The 14,161-nt window shown below is 47.9% G+C and overlaps 1 protein-coding gene across 3 annotated transcripts in view; it reads right to left on the bottom strand.

Moving 5' to 3' along the window:
- SLC22A3 (solute carrier family 22 member 3) overlaps positions 1 to 14,161 on the bottom strand; it is a 96,537-nt gene that overhangs the window by 5,179 nt on the left and 77,197 nt on the right. For 2 of the 3 annotated variants that reach the window (XM_084776823.1, XM_084776822.1), the window contains exons 6-10: positions 9,491 to 9,588; positions 9,180 to 9,394; positions 3,043 to 3,151; positions 2,241 to 2,353; positions 40 to 139 (exon numbers count right to left, since the gene is read on the bottom strand). In XM_084776823.1, coding sequence (XP_084632949.1) covers positions 40 to 139; positions 2,241 to 2,353; positions 3,043 to 3,151; positions 9,180 to 9,394; positions 9,491 to 9,588 — 635 coding nt within the window. The remainder of the gene's footprint in view (positions 1 to 39; positions 140 to 2,240; positions 2,354 to 3,042; positions 3,152 to 9,179; positions 9,395 to 9,490; positions 9,589 to 14,161) is intronic. The other variant, XM_084776821.1, reaches the window with a different exon arrangement.

The following is a 14,161-nucleotide window of genomic DNA, read 5'->3' as shown; positions in this document are numbered from 1 at the left end:
GACGCTTTCACTCAGGGAGTGTGGAATCCCGTGTGGTACCTGCCAAGCTTTTCCACGTCATCCACTGTCTCCGGCAAGGCGATGCCCTTGGTTTCAGGCAGAAGCAGCACGAGGCCACCACAGATCGATGCCAGGATCCCTGTGGGATGGGAGAGAGGCATGACACGCTTCCCACCTCTGTGCTCACCTGCTGACTGCACCTGCTCACCATCACCAGATCACCCTGCCCTTCCTCATTTCTGCACAGCTCAAGGCCCCCCCCCTTTGCTCTTAGTGAACACTGAGAGTCAGTCAGCCAGGTGTCATATGATGGTAGGGAGGTAGGGACACACACTGAGAGATGTGGTGATTTCATTGTTGTGTCTGTAACAACCGTGGAGTGAATGCAGGTCAACTAGGACAGCATGACGTCACTAGGCAATACGATCTTACGGGTGCCACCATGTAGGCTGTGAGGCAGGCCGTGTGTGAAATATGGCTGTGCTTACGGGGCATCTGGCAAGTGCAGACACTCTGGGCCTCTGGGACGCAGACTCAGTGGATAGGAGGGCCCTCTTCCTCTGTTTCCCAGCCCTAGAATTCGGCTGTATTCTCTTCCTGTGGTCCTGCCATATTACATTTACGGTCAGACTCTGCTTCAGGGCGAACCCTTGTCTAAGCCCGTCTTTGGGGGATTCCTCACTCACTGTTTAATCCACTTCCCGGGCATCGTCAATCTGTCTCCAGAAGCATTCAAACACACTAACCCTCTTCTTCCATGAACAACTCACCACCCCTATCACCCGCTGGTTATCTCTACCCCCCTTTGCTGTTCTTTAGATCCAAGCTGCAGGGAAGGGTGCTCTCTTCTGTTTTCTGTCCTCACAGGCTAAGTGATGCACTGCTGAACCTTAACAAGTGACTCCTGAAAACACAGAGCTGACTTGTAACTTTGCCCAACCATCCCCGTGCTCCTGTGTGTACATTTTGAGCAGCTAACCTAAGCTCATTACACAAGGCACTAGAGCATTCTGCATTACTCCCACATAGGCTACATAGGGACATACATGACCAGGATACGTGTAGAAGTGATTTTGTGTCATTTATTTTTTTCCCTTTGGTTTTTTTTTTGAGACTGAGTTTCTCTGTATGGCCCTAGCTGTCCTGGACTCATTCTGTAGACTAGGCTGGCCTCTAACTCGCAGAGATCTGCCTGCCTCTGCCTCCCTGAGTGCTGGGATTACAGGCATGTGCCACTGCACCCAGCTGTGTCATCTATTTTTTAACATAAGATTTTTTTTACTATCAAAAACCAATTTAGATATTGAATATTTTAAGAAATAGAATTAGTTTTTAGGCCCACCTTTGAACATAAGACAATGAACTTAAAATTTGGCCCCTGGAAATTGATGCTTTCATTTTCCAACACCTTAGAGGAATTTCACTGTTAGACTTTAACTCAGAATCTAACAAAAGGAAGCTGACGGACACTGTTTATCACAACCTGTTAGTGCAGTGACTTTAAGCCATTTAGCATTTTGGATTTAATGATAACCAGCCTCACTCCTTAAAATCGAAACAGTAGGATGAAAGGGATGTTACCAGGGTGACTGCTGCAGGTTCTGTCAATACACGAATAAGTGAAAGGACTTGAGACTAGCATGTAAAGTGAGGGGGCAAACTACCTGCCACAGGAGCGTGAAGACCTGAGTTCTAGCTGCAAAATCTGGTGAAAGCTGAGTACTGTAGCACAGTAACATGAACTTAGAATTCCAGTGATGGGGAGCAGAGACAAGTGGCTCCCTATGACTCACTGGCCGGCTCATATTCCAATGAGAAACCTTGTCTTGATAAACAAGTAGCTAGCTCCGGAGAAACAGCCCCTGAAGTTGACCTCTGGCTTCTGCAAACATGGGGACACAAGTGCCTGTGCACCTACATACACATGAGCACCCACTCTTCTACACGTGTAGACGCACCCCGCACATGAATGAATTATTATTATTATTATTATTATATTATTATTATTATTATTATTATTATTATTATTATTATTATTATTTGTGGTATGGGGCTACTTTTTTTTTTAAAGGCTTATTTATTTATTTATTTGTACAGTATTCTGCCCACATATGTGCCTACGGGCCAGAAGAGGGCACCAGATCTCATTATAGATGGTTGTGAACCACCATGTGGTTGCTGGGAATTGAACTCAGGACCTTTGCAGCCATCTCTCCAGGCCCCCACTAATGAATTCTTACCAAAGATGATCAGAGGCAGTTCTAGCCACACAGCGGCTAGTCGAAAGAGTAGAAACGGGGCTATGATCCCTCCAAAGTCACACAAGCCCGAGCAGAGAGAAACCCCAAAGTTCCTGCAGATTAAAACAAAGTTTCAGATAAAAGTTTGTCAAACAAATTCAGAATAATAAAAACATTCAGACATACTAAATTACAGAAGTTGTGTCAATAATTTGACAGCTTTGACAGCTACCACTGCCTCATGCTGCAAGCGAGCCACTTCCACTCTGCTCTGCTTTGCGGTGAGGTTAGGGAGGGAGCCTCCGGCACTGGTGAAGAGATGTTTCTCCATCACCAGCCCCATAGCCTGCCATTCCATGACACTCACAGGCAGGCGACTTTGGTACCCTACAGGGTGCACCCATAGGAATATTGCATCAGGCAAGAAAGCCAACTTGCAGGAAGAACTCAGGAACACTCCTTATAAAGCCAGCTGCTCACAAAGCAAGATATGCAAGGACATCCAAAAAAGAAGGCTTAGCCTTGATACAGGGTGCTGCTGGTGAACGCAGACCTAATACAGCCTAAGCAGGCATACTAGGAGGCTTTCGAGTGCCAAGTTAGTGCCTCTTCACAAATCACAGCTCTGTCTGAAGACACTGTCCCAAGCCATACTTCTGCCAGCAAATGCAGAAGGTAGCAAATGGGAGCTGCAGCCTACATCTTTAGGGGCCGAACTGAGCTCAGTTTAGCATGTCACCAAGCTTGGAAACATTTGGCTACAGTTACTTGGAGGAAACGGCAACAGAAGTGTCAGAATTACCGTAATGTTGTCGGGTACAACTCCGAATTTACCAAATAAACAATCTCAAAGGCCATGGTAATCCCTAGTCTTCCCAAGGTAGCAACTGTGGTCCTCAGCCATGGTATCCCTGTGAACAGAGTGTTTGAGAGGGGGGAGTTAGGCCTCTGATCTCATTAACATTTCACACAACAATACCAAGTACTCATGGAGTCTTCCCAACGTAGCTCCTTGATGATTGAACACAAATGGTAGAACTTTTAAATATTCTAGACAGATTTCACTAACACCAACTTGATAGCTGACGTTTAGTGTACGGCAGATCCAAGATTACTGCCAGGAAGCTGCAGTTAATTAAGATTTAGTTGCAACCTGCCTTGCTGAAGAACATCTTGGCACACTTGATGCATTCGCAGACGGGACACCTGCAGCTGTCACAGCAGTAGTTAGATCAGGAGTGAGGTACGTCAGAGCTGTGCTCATGAGCCGGGCTGCTACCTGCTCCGGCACAGAACAGCTGTAAACATGTGTTTTATTTAGGCTTTGCTTTTTCATGAGAGCCAGGAGGGAACTAGGAAATGCATTCCACCCTTGTCTGTCAGTGAGCAGGTGCCCTGGAGATGGAAAGTGGGAGCTCAGCCAGATGGGCCAATAAGGGTGCCACAGAGGAGGCTGTCTGCTCCCATGGAAACCACTATCTGGGGTAGGTGCGTCTGGCAAGACTGCTATTGTGAGTCCCACCAATAAGTTCAACATCTATTTAGGTTACCAACTAAGGCTTAAATTATTCCATGGGGGAAAGTTAACACTAAGGAGTCAAAGTCAAACACATAGCTATTCTTTCTATATATACACACAGACCACCACCACCATCAAAATAGATATGGCTAACTCATAAATAAATAACTAGTCAATTCAATAAAAAGGAAGTGTTACCAGTTTGATATTCTTGCAGAAGAGATGGTCTTCCCTACAAGCTGACCGTAGTCTAAAGACTTTCAACTCTTTTCCAAGGAGGACACCAGGACAGAGCTTTTGTTGCAAGGAGAAGAAAAAGAAGAAGAAGAAGAAGAAGAAGAAGAAGAAGAAGAAGAAGAAGAAGAAGAAGAAGAAAAAGAAGAAGAAGAAGAAGCAGCAGCCCCAAAGATGCTACACTAAATACCACTACATTAGCCTGAAAACAGTTCATTAACAGATGTAAATTATGTGTAGCTATGTATGGAGATGAAAACCATTGGTTGTTCTGATAATAGGCATTTTTAATGGTAAAGAATTAAATTAAACCATTTTAATTTAAGCCAAATTAAAACCAAATTTAAAAAAAAAAATCAAGGATGGAGGATACAGCTCAGCTAGGAGAGTGATTGCCCAGTACACACAAGGCCCTGGGTTCTGTCCCCAACACATATGAACGGGGCATGGTGGCAGGCATCTAGAGCCCTAGCACTCAGGAAGTAGAGGCAAGAAGATTGAAAAATTAGGGTCATACTTGGCATGTTTAGGTCAGCCTGGGCTACAGAAGATGTACAATTTCTGTCTGTGTCTGTCTGTCTGTCTCTCTCTGTGTTTCTCTGTCTGTCTCTCTTTCTTCCCACACATGCTCACATTGATGAAAAATGACCATGACAGCTAAAGCCGTTCTCCACAGTGCGTGAGAACATAGAGAAATGATCGTCCTCCATGGATGGGGACTTGCTTAGGCAGCTAGAGCCCCGAGGCTCAGCTTTTGAAGAAAAGATGCAGAATTTAAATATTCATGGCTTTCACTTTTTTCTGGAGATACCATCTGCTCTGAACTCTGAAATAAAGTTTAGAGAAAAGTCCTAATAAAGATATGTAAATTAGTATATATGGCTTTAATTTTCACTTAGGAAGAAAAGTAAAAAAATAATATTCTTGCTCTGAAAGGAAGGCTTGCCCCATATGCTGAGTTTTTAGCCACGCTGAGTAGCCACACTGATGACAGGTGGGTGATGGCAGGTGGGTGATGACAGGTGGGGGATGGCAGGTGGGGGATGGCAGGTGGGTGATGGCAGGTGGGTGATGGCAGGTGGGTGATGGCAGGTGGGTGATGGCAGGTGGGTGACGGCAGGTGGGTGACGGCAGGTGGGTGATGGCAGGTGGGTGATGGCAGGTGGGTGACGGCAGGTAGGTGATGGCAGGTGGGTGATGGCAGGTGGGGGATGGCAGGTGGGTGATGGCAGGTGGGTGTGCTTGAAGAAAGCGCTTTCTTCCCAGGCTTTGGAGCTCAGAGGTTTGCTTTCCAGACAGTGAATCCTAAAAGAAGGGGCAGCCTGGAAGATCATTTCTCATTCTCAGACCACAAGAAGAAAGGTTTTCAGAGAATTCATTTTCAGAGCCAGCCTCTCCAAAGGGCTCATCGGCATTTTAGCCAGGGGCCAATGGTGATGTCAAGCCAAGCTGAGAGAAAAGGTTCTCCTCATGGCACTTGCACCGTCTGCCCCAGGAGCCAGGGCCTAGTTGGAAGAAGGGCCTGTTCAAGGCAGGGCCTCGTTCATATGCGGGACTCACTCGGGGAATGTGAAACTCACTCTGGTCCACCAGTCACAATGGCCCCTCGACTCTGAAAGCACACTCGAGGACCAGGGTTTGATTCCTAGAGCCCACACGAAAAAGCCATGTATGGTGGCGAGTGTTGGGAACCCTGCACTGGGGAAGTGGAGGCGAGGAGCTCCTAGCCCACTGGCCACGTAGCTTTGCCTACTTAGCAAACTGCAGGCCAGAAAGAGACCCTGTCCCAGGAAACAAGGAGGGCACCCATGCCAACCTCTGGCCTGCACATGGATGTGAACACCCACACCAACATGTGCACCTGAGCACACATAAACAAACACACACAGAGAATGAGAGAGAAGGAGAGGGAAGGAGGGATGGAGGGTGAGGGAGGGTGAGGGAGGGTGAGGGAGGGTGAGGGAGGGTGAGGGAGGGTGAGGGAGGGTGAGGGAGGGTGAGGGAGGGTGAGGGAGTGTGAGGGAGGGTGAGGGAGTGTGAGGGAGGGTGAGGGAGGGTGAGGGAGGGCGAGGGAGGGTGAGGGAGGGTGAGGGAGGGTGAGGGAGGGCGAGGGAGTGTGAGGGAGGGCGAGGGAGTGTGAGGGAGTGTGAGGGAGGGTGAGGGAGGGTGAGGGAGGGCGAGGGAGGGCGAGGGAGGGTGAGGGAGGGCGAGGGAGGGCGAGGGAGGGTGAGGGAGGGTGAGGGAGGGTGAGGGAGGGCGAGGGAGTGTGAGGGAGGGCGAGGGAGTGTGAGGGAGGGTGAGGGAGTGTGAGGGAGTGTGAGGGAGTGTGAGGGAGGGTGAGGGAGTGTGAGGGAGTGTGAGGGAGTGTGAGGGAGGGTGAGGGAGTGTGAGGGAGGGTGAGGGAGGGTGAGGGAGGGCGAGGGAGGGTGAGGGAGGGTGAGGGAGTGTGAGGGAGTGTGAGGGAGTGTGAGGGAGGGTGAGGGAGGGTGAGGGAGTGTGAGGGAGTGTGAGGGAGGGCGAGGGAGTGTGAGGGAGGGTGAGGGAGGGTGAGGGAGGGCGAGGGAGGGCGAGGGAGGGTGAGGGAGGGTGAGGGAGGGTGAGGGAGGGCGAGGGAGAGCGAGGGAGTGTGAGGGAGGGTGAGGGAGGGCGAGGGAGGGCGAGGGAGGGTGAGGGAGGGTGAGGGAGGGCGAGGGAGGGCGAGGGAGGGTGAGGGAGGGCGAGGGAGGGCGAGGGAGGGTGAGGGAGGGTGAGGGAGGGTGAGGGAGGGTGAGGGAGGGCGAGGGAGGGCGAGGGAGGGTGAGGGAGGGTGAGGGAGTGTGAGGAAGGGTGAGGGAGGGTGAGGGAGGGTGAGGGAGAGTGAGGGAGGGTGAGGGAGGGCGAGGGAGGGCGAGGGAGGGCGAGGGAGGGCGAGGGAGGGCGAGGGAGGGCGAGGGAGGGCGAGGGAGTGTGAGGGAGGGCGAGGGAGGGCGAGGGAGGGTGAGGGAGGGTGAGGGAGGGTGAGGGAGGGTGAGGGAGGGTGAGGGAGGGTGAGGGAGAGAGAGTTCTGAAGCACAGGACTCTACACATTCTTGGGATTTCACCCTTTTACTGAACTTGCACACCTCCTGTTGTTCTTCTCCTTCCCTTTCCCTGTTTAGTGGCCAGCATTTAATTAATATTAAATATTAATATTAAATAGTACACACTGACTGATGGCAATTATTCAGTGTCTGGAGCTCTTTTTTTTTTTTTTTTAAAGATTTCTTCTCTCTCTCTCTCTCTCTCTCTCTCTCTCTCTCTGTGTGTGTGTGTGTGTGTGTGTGTGTGAGAGAGAGAGAGAGAGAGAGAGGGCATCAGATACATTGGAGCTGCAGTTACAGGTGGTCGGGAGCCATCTGATGTGGGTGCTGCGGACAGGATTCTGGAAGAGAAGCTGGTGCTATTAACCACGGAGCTGTCTCTCCAGCTTCTTTATCCCTTGATGCACTGACTACGCAGTGAGCTATTTGTGTGTCTTCAAATTCATGTCTACTTGAGAGCTTGGGATGTGATCATATACGGGGCTAGAGACCAAGAGGGAGAGCATTACATGGAGACAGAAGCGGGGATAGGAGAGACGTTGAGAAGTGACGAGAGTGACCAGAGAGAGAGACTACAAGAGCTCCTAGCTCAGAGGCTCAGGAGGAGCAGCCCTGTGCTGTGGGGAGGGGTGGGGGCGTGTCAGCTGTGGAGACTTAATCACTGCAGACCTGGGAATGAGGTGCTCTTGAGGAAAATGAGAAAAACCCGAGTTTCTGCTTTTGATCGACCATTGCGGCTGGATGGATTTGCACATTATTTCCCTTTCATGTTCTGAGGACTGGCATTTCTGTAGTTTTATCCAAGTAAGCTCTATCTGCTATCCTGGGAATTCGTAAGCCGGTGTCTAATTAATGAAGTCTCCCATGCGCGCCTGCTCTGATCTCTTCAACATAAGCACCGTCTTTCCTGATCCTTGCTATTCTCAAAGACAGACTGCTTCCTTCATAGGCACAGGGACTATGGAGGGCCTGGCTTCCTGCAAAACCTCCACTGCACACCCAGAATACAGAAATGACTTCTGTGCTCTAGTTCACATCTTTGCTGGGGACAGTTTAAACGCTTCCTTTTTGTAGCTCTAGCCGCATCCGTCTGGGCTGTTAACTGAGCATCTGGAGTCTTTTGTGATCCTTTCCTCCTCCTCCTCCTCCTCCTCCTCCTCCTCCTCCTCCTCCTCCTCTTCCTCCTCCTCCCTTCTCCTCCTCTTCTTTCTCTTCCTCCTGTACCCTACCTATCAGACCTCAAGGTCCAGAGTACTGGCCTCTGCAACATCTCTGAAAGGAACCGTCTCTCTCAAATTCCAGCTAGACTTGAAGATGGGCTCTGGCATCTTTCCCTCCAGCCATGTCCCAAATTTCTGCAGATGTGAGCAGCTCATGGCCCCTTCTTCAGGAATAGGCAGCATCAAGTTCCTATTGTGCCTTACAGGGACAGTCGTGCTGGGGGACTGGCCATCCTTTGGCTTCCTCATACAGATTTCCAGCCACAACACAGAAGCCTTAGTTCCTAAACTCATAAAACTTTCTGTGATTTTTGGGAAAATAAAAGATAGGAAGAAATGAGTGCCAGTGATGAGCTGGGACTCCTCCCTTGGGCCTACATGAGTCTTCTTCCTTACCCCCTCCACTGCCGCCCCCCCTCCACCTTCGTCAGTGTTATTAATTTACCACATTATTGTTATAACATTATTTAAATGTCTATGCCTCTTAATAGGTATGAACTGTATGAAGCCAAGAGTCACATCTTCCTTCAGGCCCTATCCCAGGGTGCAGCTTGGTGCCTGCAGTATGGTAGAGGCTTGGGAAATATGTTAAACAATATTAGCCGCAGCCTGCCACAATATCCTAGATCTAGCACAATCCCTTTACATCAATAAACAAACCTAAAGCTTCAGTAAAGAGAGGCATCAATGTAAAGATCTCGTCAATCTTCATATTCATGAAACAGAAAAGAGAGTGACATCACCCAAGCGCCACCCAAGCCTGGCGCCAAGCTTGTGAAGGAATGGCACGCTCATAAAGACAAGTGACCCCTATCCCGTCCAGCTATGCAATCATTTGCTTCCCCCCCCACCCCCACCCCTGGTCAAGTTCTTTGGGACCTGTCAACTGAACGTGAAGGAAGATTACCTTCTGGTAAAAATGCAGTGACTAGGCATGCCACCCCGGCCACTATGTTGCTTGCGGCAAAGGGAAGGCGTCGCCCAAGGCGTTCGATGGTCAGAAGGATCAAGATAGCTCCGGGCAGCTCTACAAGGCCCGAGATGAAGAAGTCTATGTAGAGGTTGCCTCCGATAATTCCCAGGCGCATGACAAGCCCTTGATACACCACTGCACTTGTGAACCTGCAGGACATCGGGGGACACCAGGGAAGGCAGGTAAGAGGGAGCGGGGCCCGTGAACCTGACACCAGCCTTGAAACCCAGCCCAAGTCAGCTTACCAAGCAAACATAAGGATAAGTGTGCACTTCCTCATCTGGGGGGTTCTCACGAGGTCTAAAAACGATGGGTTACTGACTTCTTCATCCGTAACTGTGATCTAGACAAGAGAGACAGATGTCAGTAGCATTTTATAGCAAGACATACCTGCAGAGTGTAAACTTGTTAACTGCACAAAATTAAAACAATCTTCCTGAAGTTCTGGGCCCTTCACAATTCCATCTTCAAGCCTGGGCATGAGCTTGTCTTCCAGCATGGTCAATACATCAGACCCACAAAGATGAAGTTAGCTCAGGTAAACGCCTGAGGATAAACCCAGTCCCGATGCCAAACTACTTCAGATCACATGCCCTCTGCATCACTGTGTATCTGTCTCTCTGGTCTGCACCCGGCTGGTACTACATCTCATCCCCAGAAGACCTTCTAAACTTACAGTTCGTATGATGCTCAGGTCAACTGTCAACTTGACAGAACCTAGCACCTGGAAAGAGAATCTCTGGTGAAGAAATTTCTAGATCAGGTGGGTCTGTAGATACACCTGTGCGGGACTGTTTTGACTGTTAATCAAGGTCATTTTGTAGGAGGGACCATTTCCTGGGCGGGACCCTGGACTGAAGAGAAGAGAAAAGAAGCTGAGGACCAAGCAAGGATGCCTACGTTCTACCTTCTCTTGACTGTGGGTATGATGTGACTAGATGCTTGCGGGCCTGCCCTGGCTTTCCCGGATTGGTGGACTGTTTACTTAGAACTATAAGCTACATGAGAGCCTTTCTTCTCTAAGTTGTTTCTGTTGGGGAATTTCATCACAGCAACAGAAATGAAGCCAGGACTGGCACCAAGGAGGCATTTCTCCTCATCCGGTTTCATCCTCACTGCTTCAGAGTAAAGCAAGGATATCACGCAAAAGATAAGCACTTATAGATGGCAACATTGTACTTTTCTCCCTGTGGTTCATTAACAAAATGTTTCCCACAGAGTTTCTGTACATTGTCTGAGGCAGGCAAGCAGAGGGGACTCCCGTTTGGTTTTGGTTTATGTATGCCCGTCTCTTGTAATAATGCACGTGGCAGCCTCGGTCTTCTACGTCACATACGGTGCATGTACAATGCACCTGGTCACCTAGGACCTCTCAGCCTCCCACCTGTACCTTGGCACACAGACTCCCATCTCTGAACAGTGGAAGAAGGTTCTCTGTTCATGTTATTGGTGGAATTTAGACAGCTTCTATTTAAATGTATTTATAATATATTCAGGTATGAAGATCAGAAGGTTCGATCTAGCCTTAGCTGGTTTGGGGTGCATTGTGCAGTAAGGCTAAGCTATGTCTCATAGTAGCCTTTTAGGGAGAATCTTCTATTTATCATCTTATGCCTGTGTATAATTGGGCATGCATATGATTAAAATCAGGTAGATTATGGAAAGTAGAGAATTAATTGTATTATCGAATCTAACAATCAAAATAGAGAACCACCTAAACTATTACCCTTTGTAATATACCCTTTATATGAACCTCATAAGAAGAATGCCAAATGATCAGAGTCCTGGGTCTCTTTACTTGTGTGCCTGGCTGTCTATCTTGCTAGGCATGGCTCTTTAATCTGTGCTACCTCTTTGGTCCAAATAAAGTTACCTTGCTTCTTTTGAAAAGCTATGTGAGCCCTTATTTTTAATTCTTTGGGTGAGAGACCAAAAGAACCCAAAACACCCAGCCAAAATCCTGACAACCAGGAACATTATCCACATTAAAATGACCAATACGTGTAGAGGGCGTATAACAGTATCTATCTCCTAAATTCTGGGCTAAGTACATGGACTGTTTCATTTCATCATCATCAAAGTAGTTTCATAAATTCAAATTGATGTTGTTTAGGTTTTATTTTTTATTTATTTTATGTATGAGTGCTCTGCCTGCATGTACACCTTCAGGCCAGAAGAGGGCACCAGATCACATTATGGATGGTTGTGAGCCAAATTGATAAATGGGAAAAACAAAACAAAACAAAACAAAAAACAACCCAAAAATCAAGTCCAAGACCACAAGGATTTAAAGAGCAAGAGGGTACCAGGGACAGTATTTGACTCCTATGTTCTTGGCCCTCCCAGAGTGCTGCGGCATGTGAAGGAATCTTCCATGTCAAGCATTCTACAGCTGGTGACTGTTTCCTGTATGTTTTAAAGGACACGCCAAGAACCAAAATGGAATCTTCCTGTTCAGACAAGAAAAAAGTTAATTCTGAGCTAAAATGATTTAGATAAATTAGATTTGAGTCGGACCGTTTAGATTATTTTAAAAAAGGATCTTGAAATTCAAAAGGAAGACAGCAGAGAGCATGGTGACCAGCTTGGGCTGGAGCCTCTTTCCTTTCAGGGCAGACTTTCCCATTAGTCGAGCGTGGCCCTGCACCGTGGTGTGCCTCTACTCTCTGTTCACCGCCTTCAAACCTGCACACTGGCCACCAGCACACACACACACACACACACACACACACACACAGGACAGTCTTATCAAAGGCAATATTCATGGGAGCTTTTTATTTCCTCCTCGGCCTTCTTAATCATAGCCCACAGCAATGACTCCTGTCCACTTGATAAGACTCGGAGTAAAATCTGTTCACTCAGGCCCAACACCAGCATCTCAGGGTTAAAGGAAGGACCATGCAGCACAGACTGCACACGGAGCAGAACATCTGAGCCCGCTGGCCTGTGCCTCAGCCATCACGCTCTGTAATTGCCTCCAGGTGGTAACAGTGGGGCACTCTCCCCTTCATGTCCTCACCTCTGTAGACGTCTGTTTCTTCTTGACAGACATCCAACCAGCATGAGAGCAAAGAGTGATGGCATCGGATGACAAAAGGCATCAGTATATCAGCAAGTGTTCCCTAGCGAAGGGTCACATAGTGGGTGCTGTGGGATTTGCAAGCTTCCAATCCTCTCTTGAAAGCACCAACTTTGCCTCTGTGGTGGGGAAGCAGCACGGACAATATACACATAGATTCTAATAAAACTTTACTTACAGAGACACAGCAAGCTGGGAGGGTACCTAGCCAGGGAGTACATGAGTCTGGAGGCTGAAGCACAACTCTGCACTCCAATCGCTATATTCTGTAGTATGTAGAATACGTTTAGTTCATTGATTGAAAATGTAGCTTGACCATCTCATTCATAGTCTCTCCCCCGACCTCGCCCTGATACAGGGTTTCTCCGTGTAGCCTTGGTTTTCCTGGACTTTTTAGACCGGGCTGACCTCGAACTCAGAGATCTACCTGTCTCTGCCTTCCAAGTACTGGGATTGTAGTTGTACGCCACCAGCCCGGCTTTATACATAGTTCTTATGAGTTGGTGGGACTATAGTGATTTTTTTGCTATTTGTTTTTACTATAAATATCATCTTTTAAAAACAGCTAAGTCTGGGAAGATAGTTAACTTGGTAAAGTGGTTTGTCATGTGACTTTGAGAATCTGAACTCCATTTCCCAGAAACTAGATGGAAAAGCTGGGCATGGAGCTGGGCGCTTGTGGCCCTAGTGTTTCAAGGCCTATGCTTGAGTTCGAGGTCAATGGGAGACCCTGTCCCCAAAAAACAGGGCGAATGGGCCTCTGAGGAACAACACCCAGGGTAACTTTTGGCCTCTAGAAACACATGCATATATATTCACATACATACATACATACATACATACATACATACATACATACATACATAAGAATAAAAATTTAAAAATTATATTTGTAACAAGAAATAATATTTCAAAGTGACAGATTTAAATTAAATATCAGTGCACTTGATTCTCTCTTAACAGACCTCTTCCCTGTATGCACATACATGCTCATGTACACACACACACACACACACACACACACACACTCACACTCAGCCATCAAATCGTTCTTAATGGAGTTGTCTCTGCATCTACTTATAGGAGAGGCCTGATTACTTCAAGAACGCACTACCCTCTGACTGGGCATTGCGTACCCCATTGAGCCGATGAGAAATGAGCCAACGAAAAACACGAGTGTTAACATGAACAAATTAGGAATGGGCATATGTCCCACTCTGAGCCACTGAGAGAATGAGCCTGTGGCCCAGTTTGGACCAATAAGCAAAACATCCTAGATAAATCCTTCACTTCCCTTAATTCTGAGATACCCAAAGTATTTCTCTTTCTCTCTCTCTCTCACTGCAAAAAATTAATGACAAAATAGTGGGCCCAGACAGATTTTAACAAGCAGGTGGCTTTCCCAGACCCCAGCTAGGGCACCTCTGAACCCTGCTGGGCCTAGAACTCCAGACCCGTGAGCCAGTGGCATCCTTACAGTTCAACTGCATTTAAGTTTGCTCCCTGTTACTTGATGTCAACAGCAGACCGATCTGAAGACGCCAGCCCATAACAACCCTGGCAAAATAATTTTACTGTTAGAATAATTGCTTCAACATTGCGATTCACTTCAGTCATAACACGTTGGAAGCATGCTTGTTTCAACATCAAAACTCTTGGGATTTGGGACAAAGCGGTGACTCAGCTCTGCTTTCCCAGTGCATATGTTTAATGAGTGGCCATGTAAGCCCCTGGCAGAAGAACATGGATTCCTGGCAACCAGGGAGAGCGATCCTGGCTGCTGAGCTGTTCCTCCCTGCGCAGTGAATGAAAGGATTACTAGTGCTGCCCAGCAGGT

The sequence above is a fragment of the Acomys minous genome (assembly GCF_964271855.1).
Source record: "Acomys minous genome assembly, chromosome: 3".
In the NCBI taxonomy this organism is placed as follows: Eukaryota; Metazoa; Chordata; class Mammalia; order Rodentia; family Muridae; genus Acomys; species Acomys minous.
Note: the sequence above shows the minus strand (reverse complement) of the source record. Positions and strands in the feature narration are given on the sequence as shown.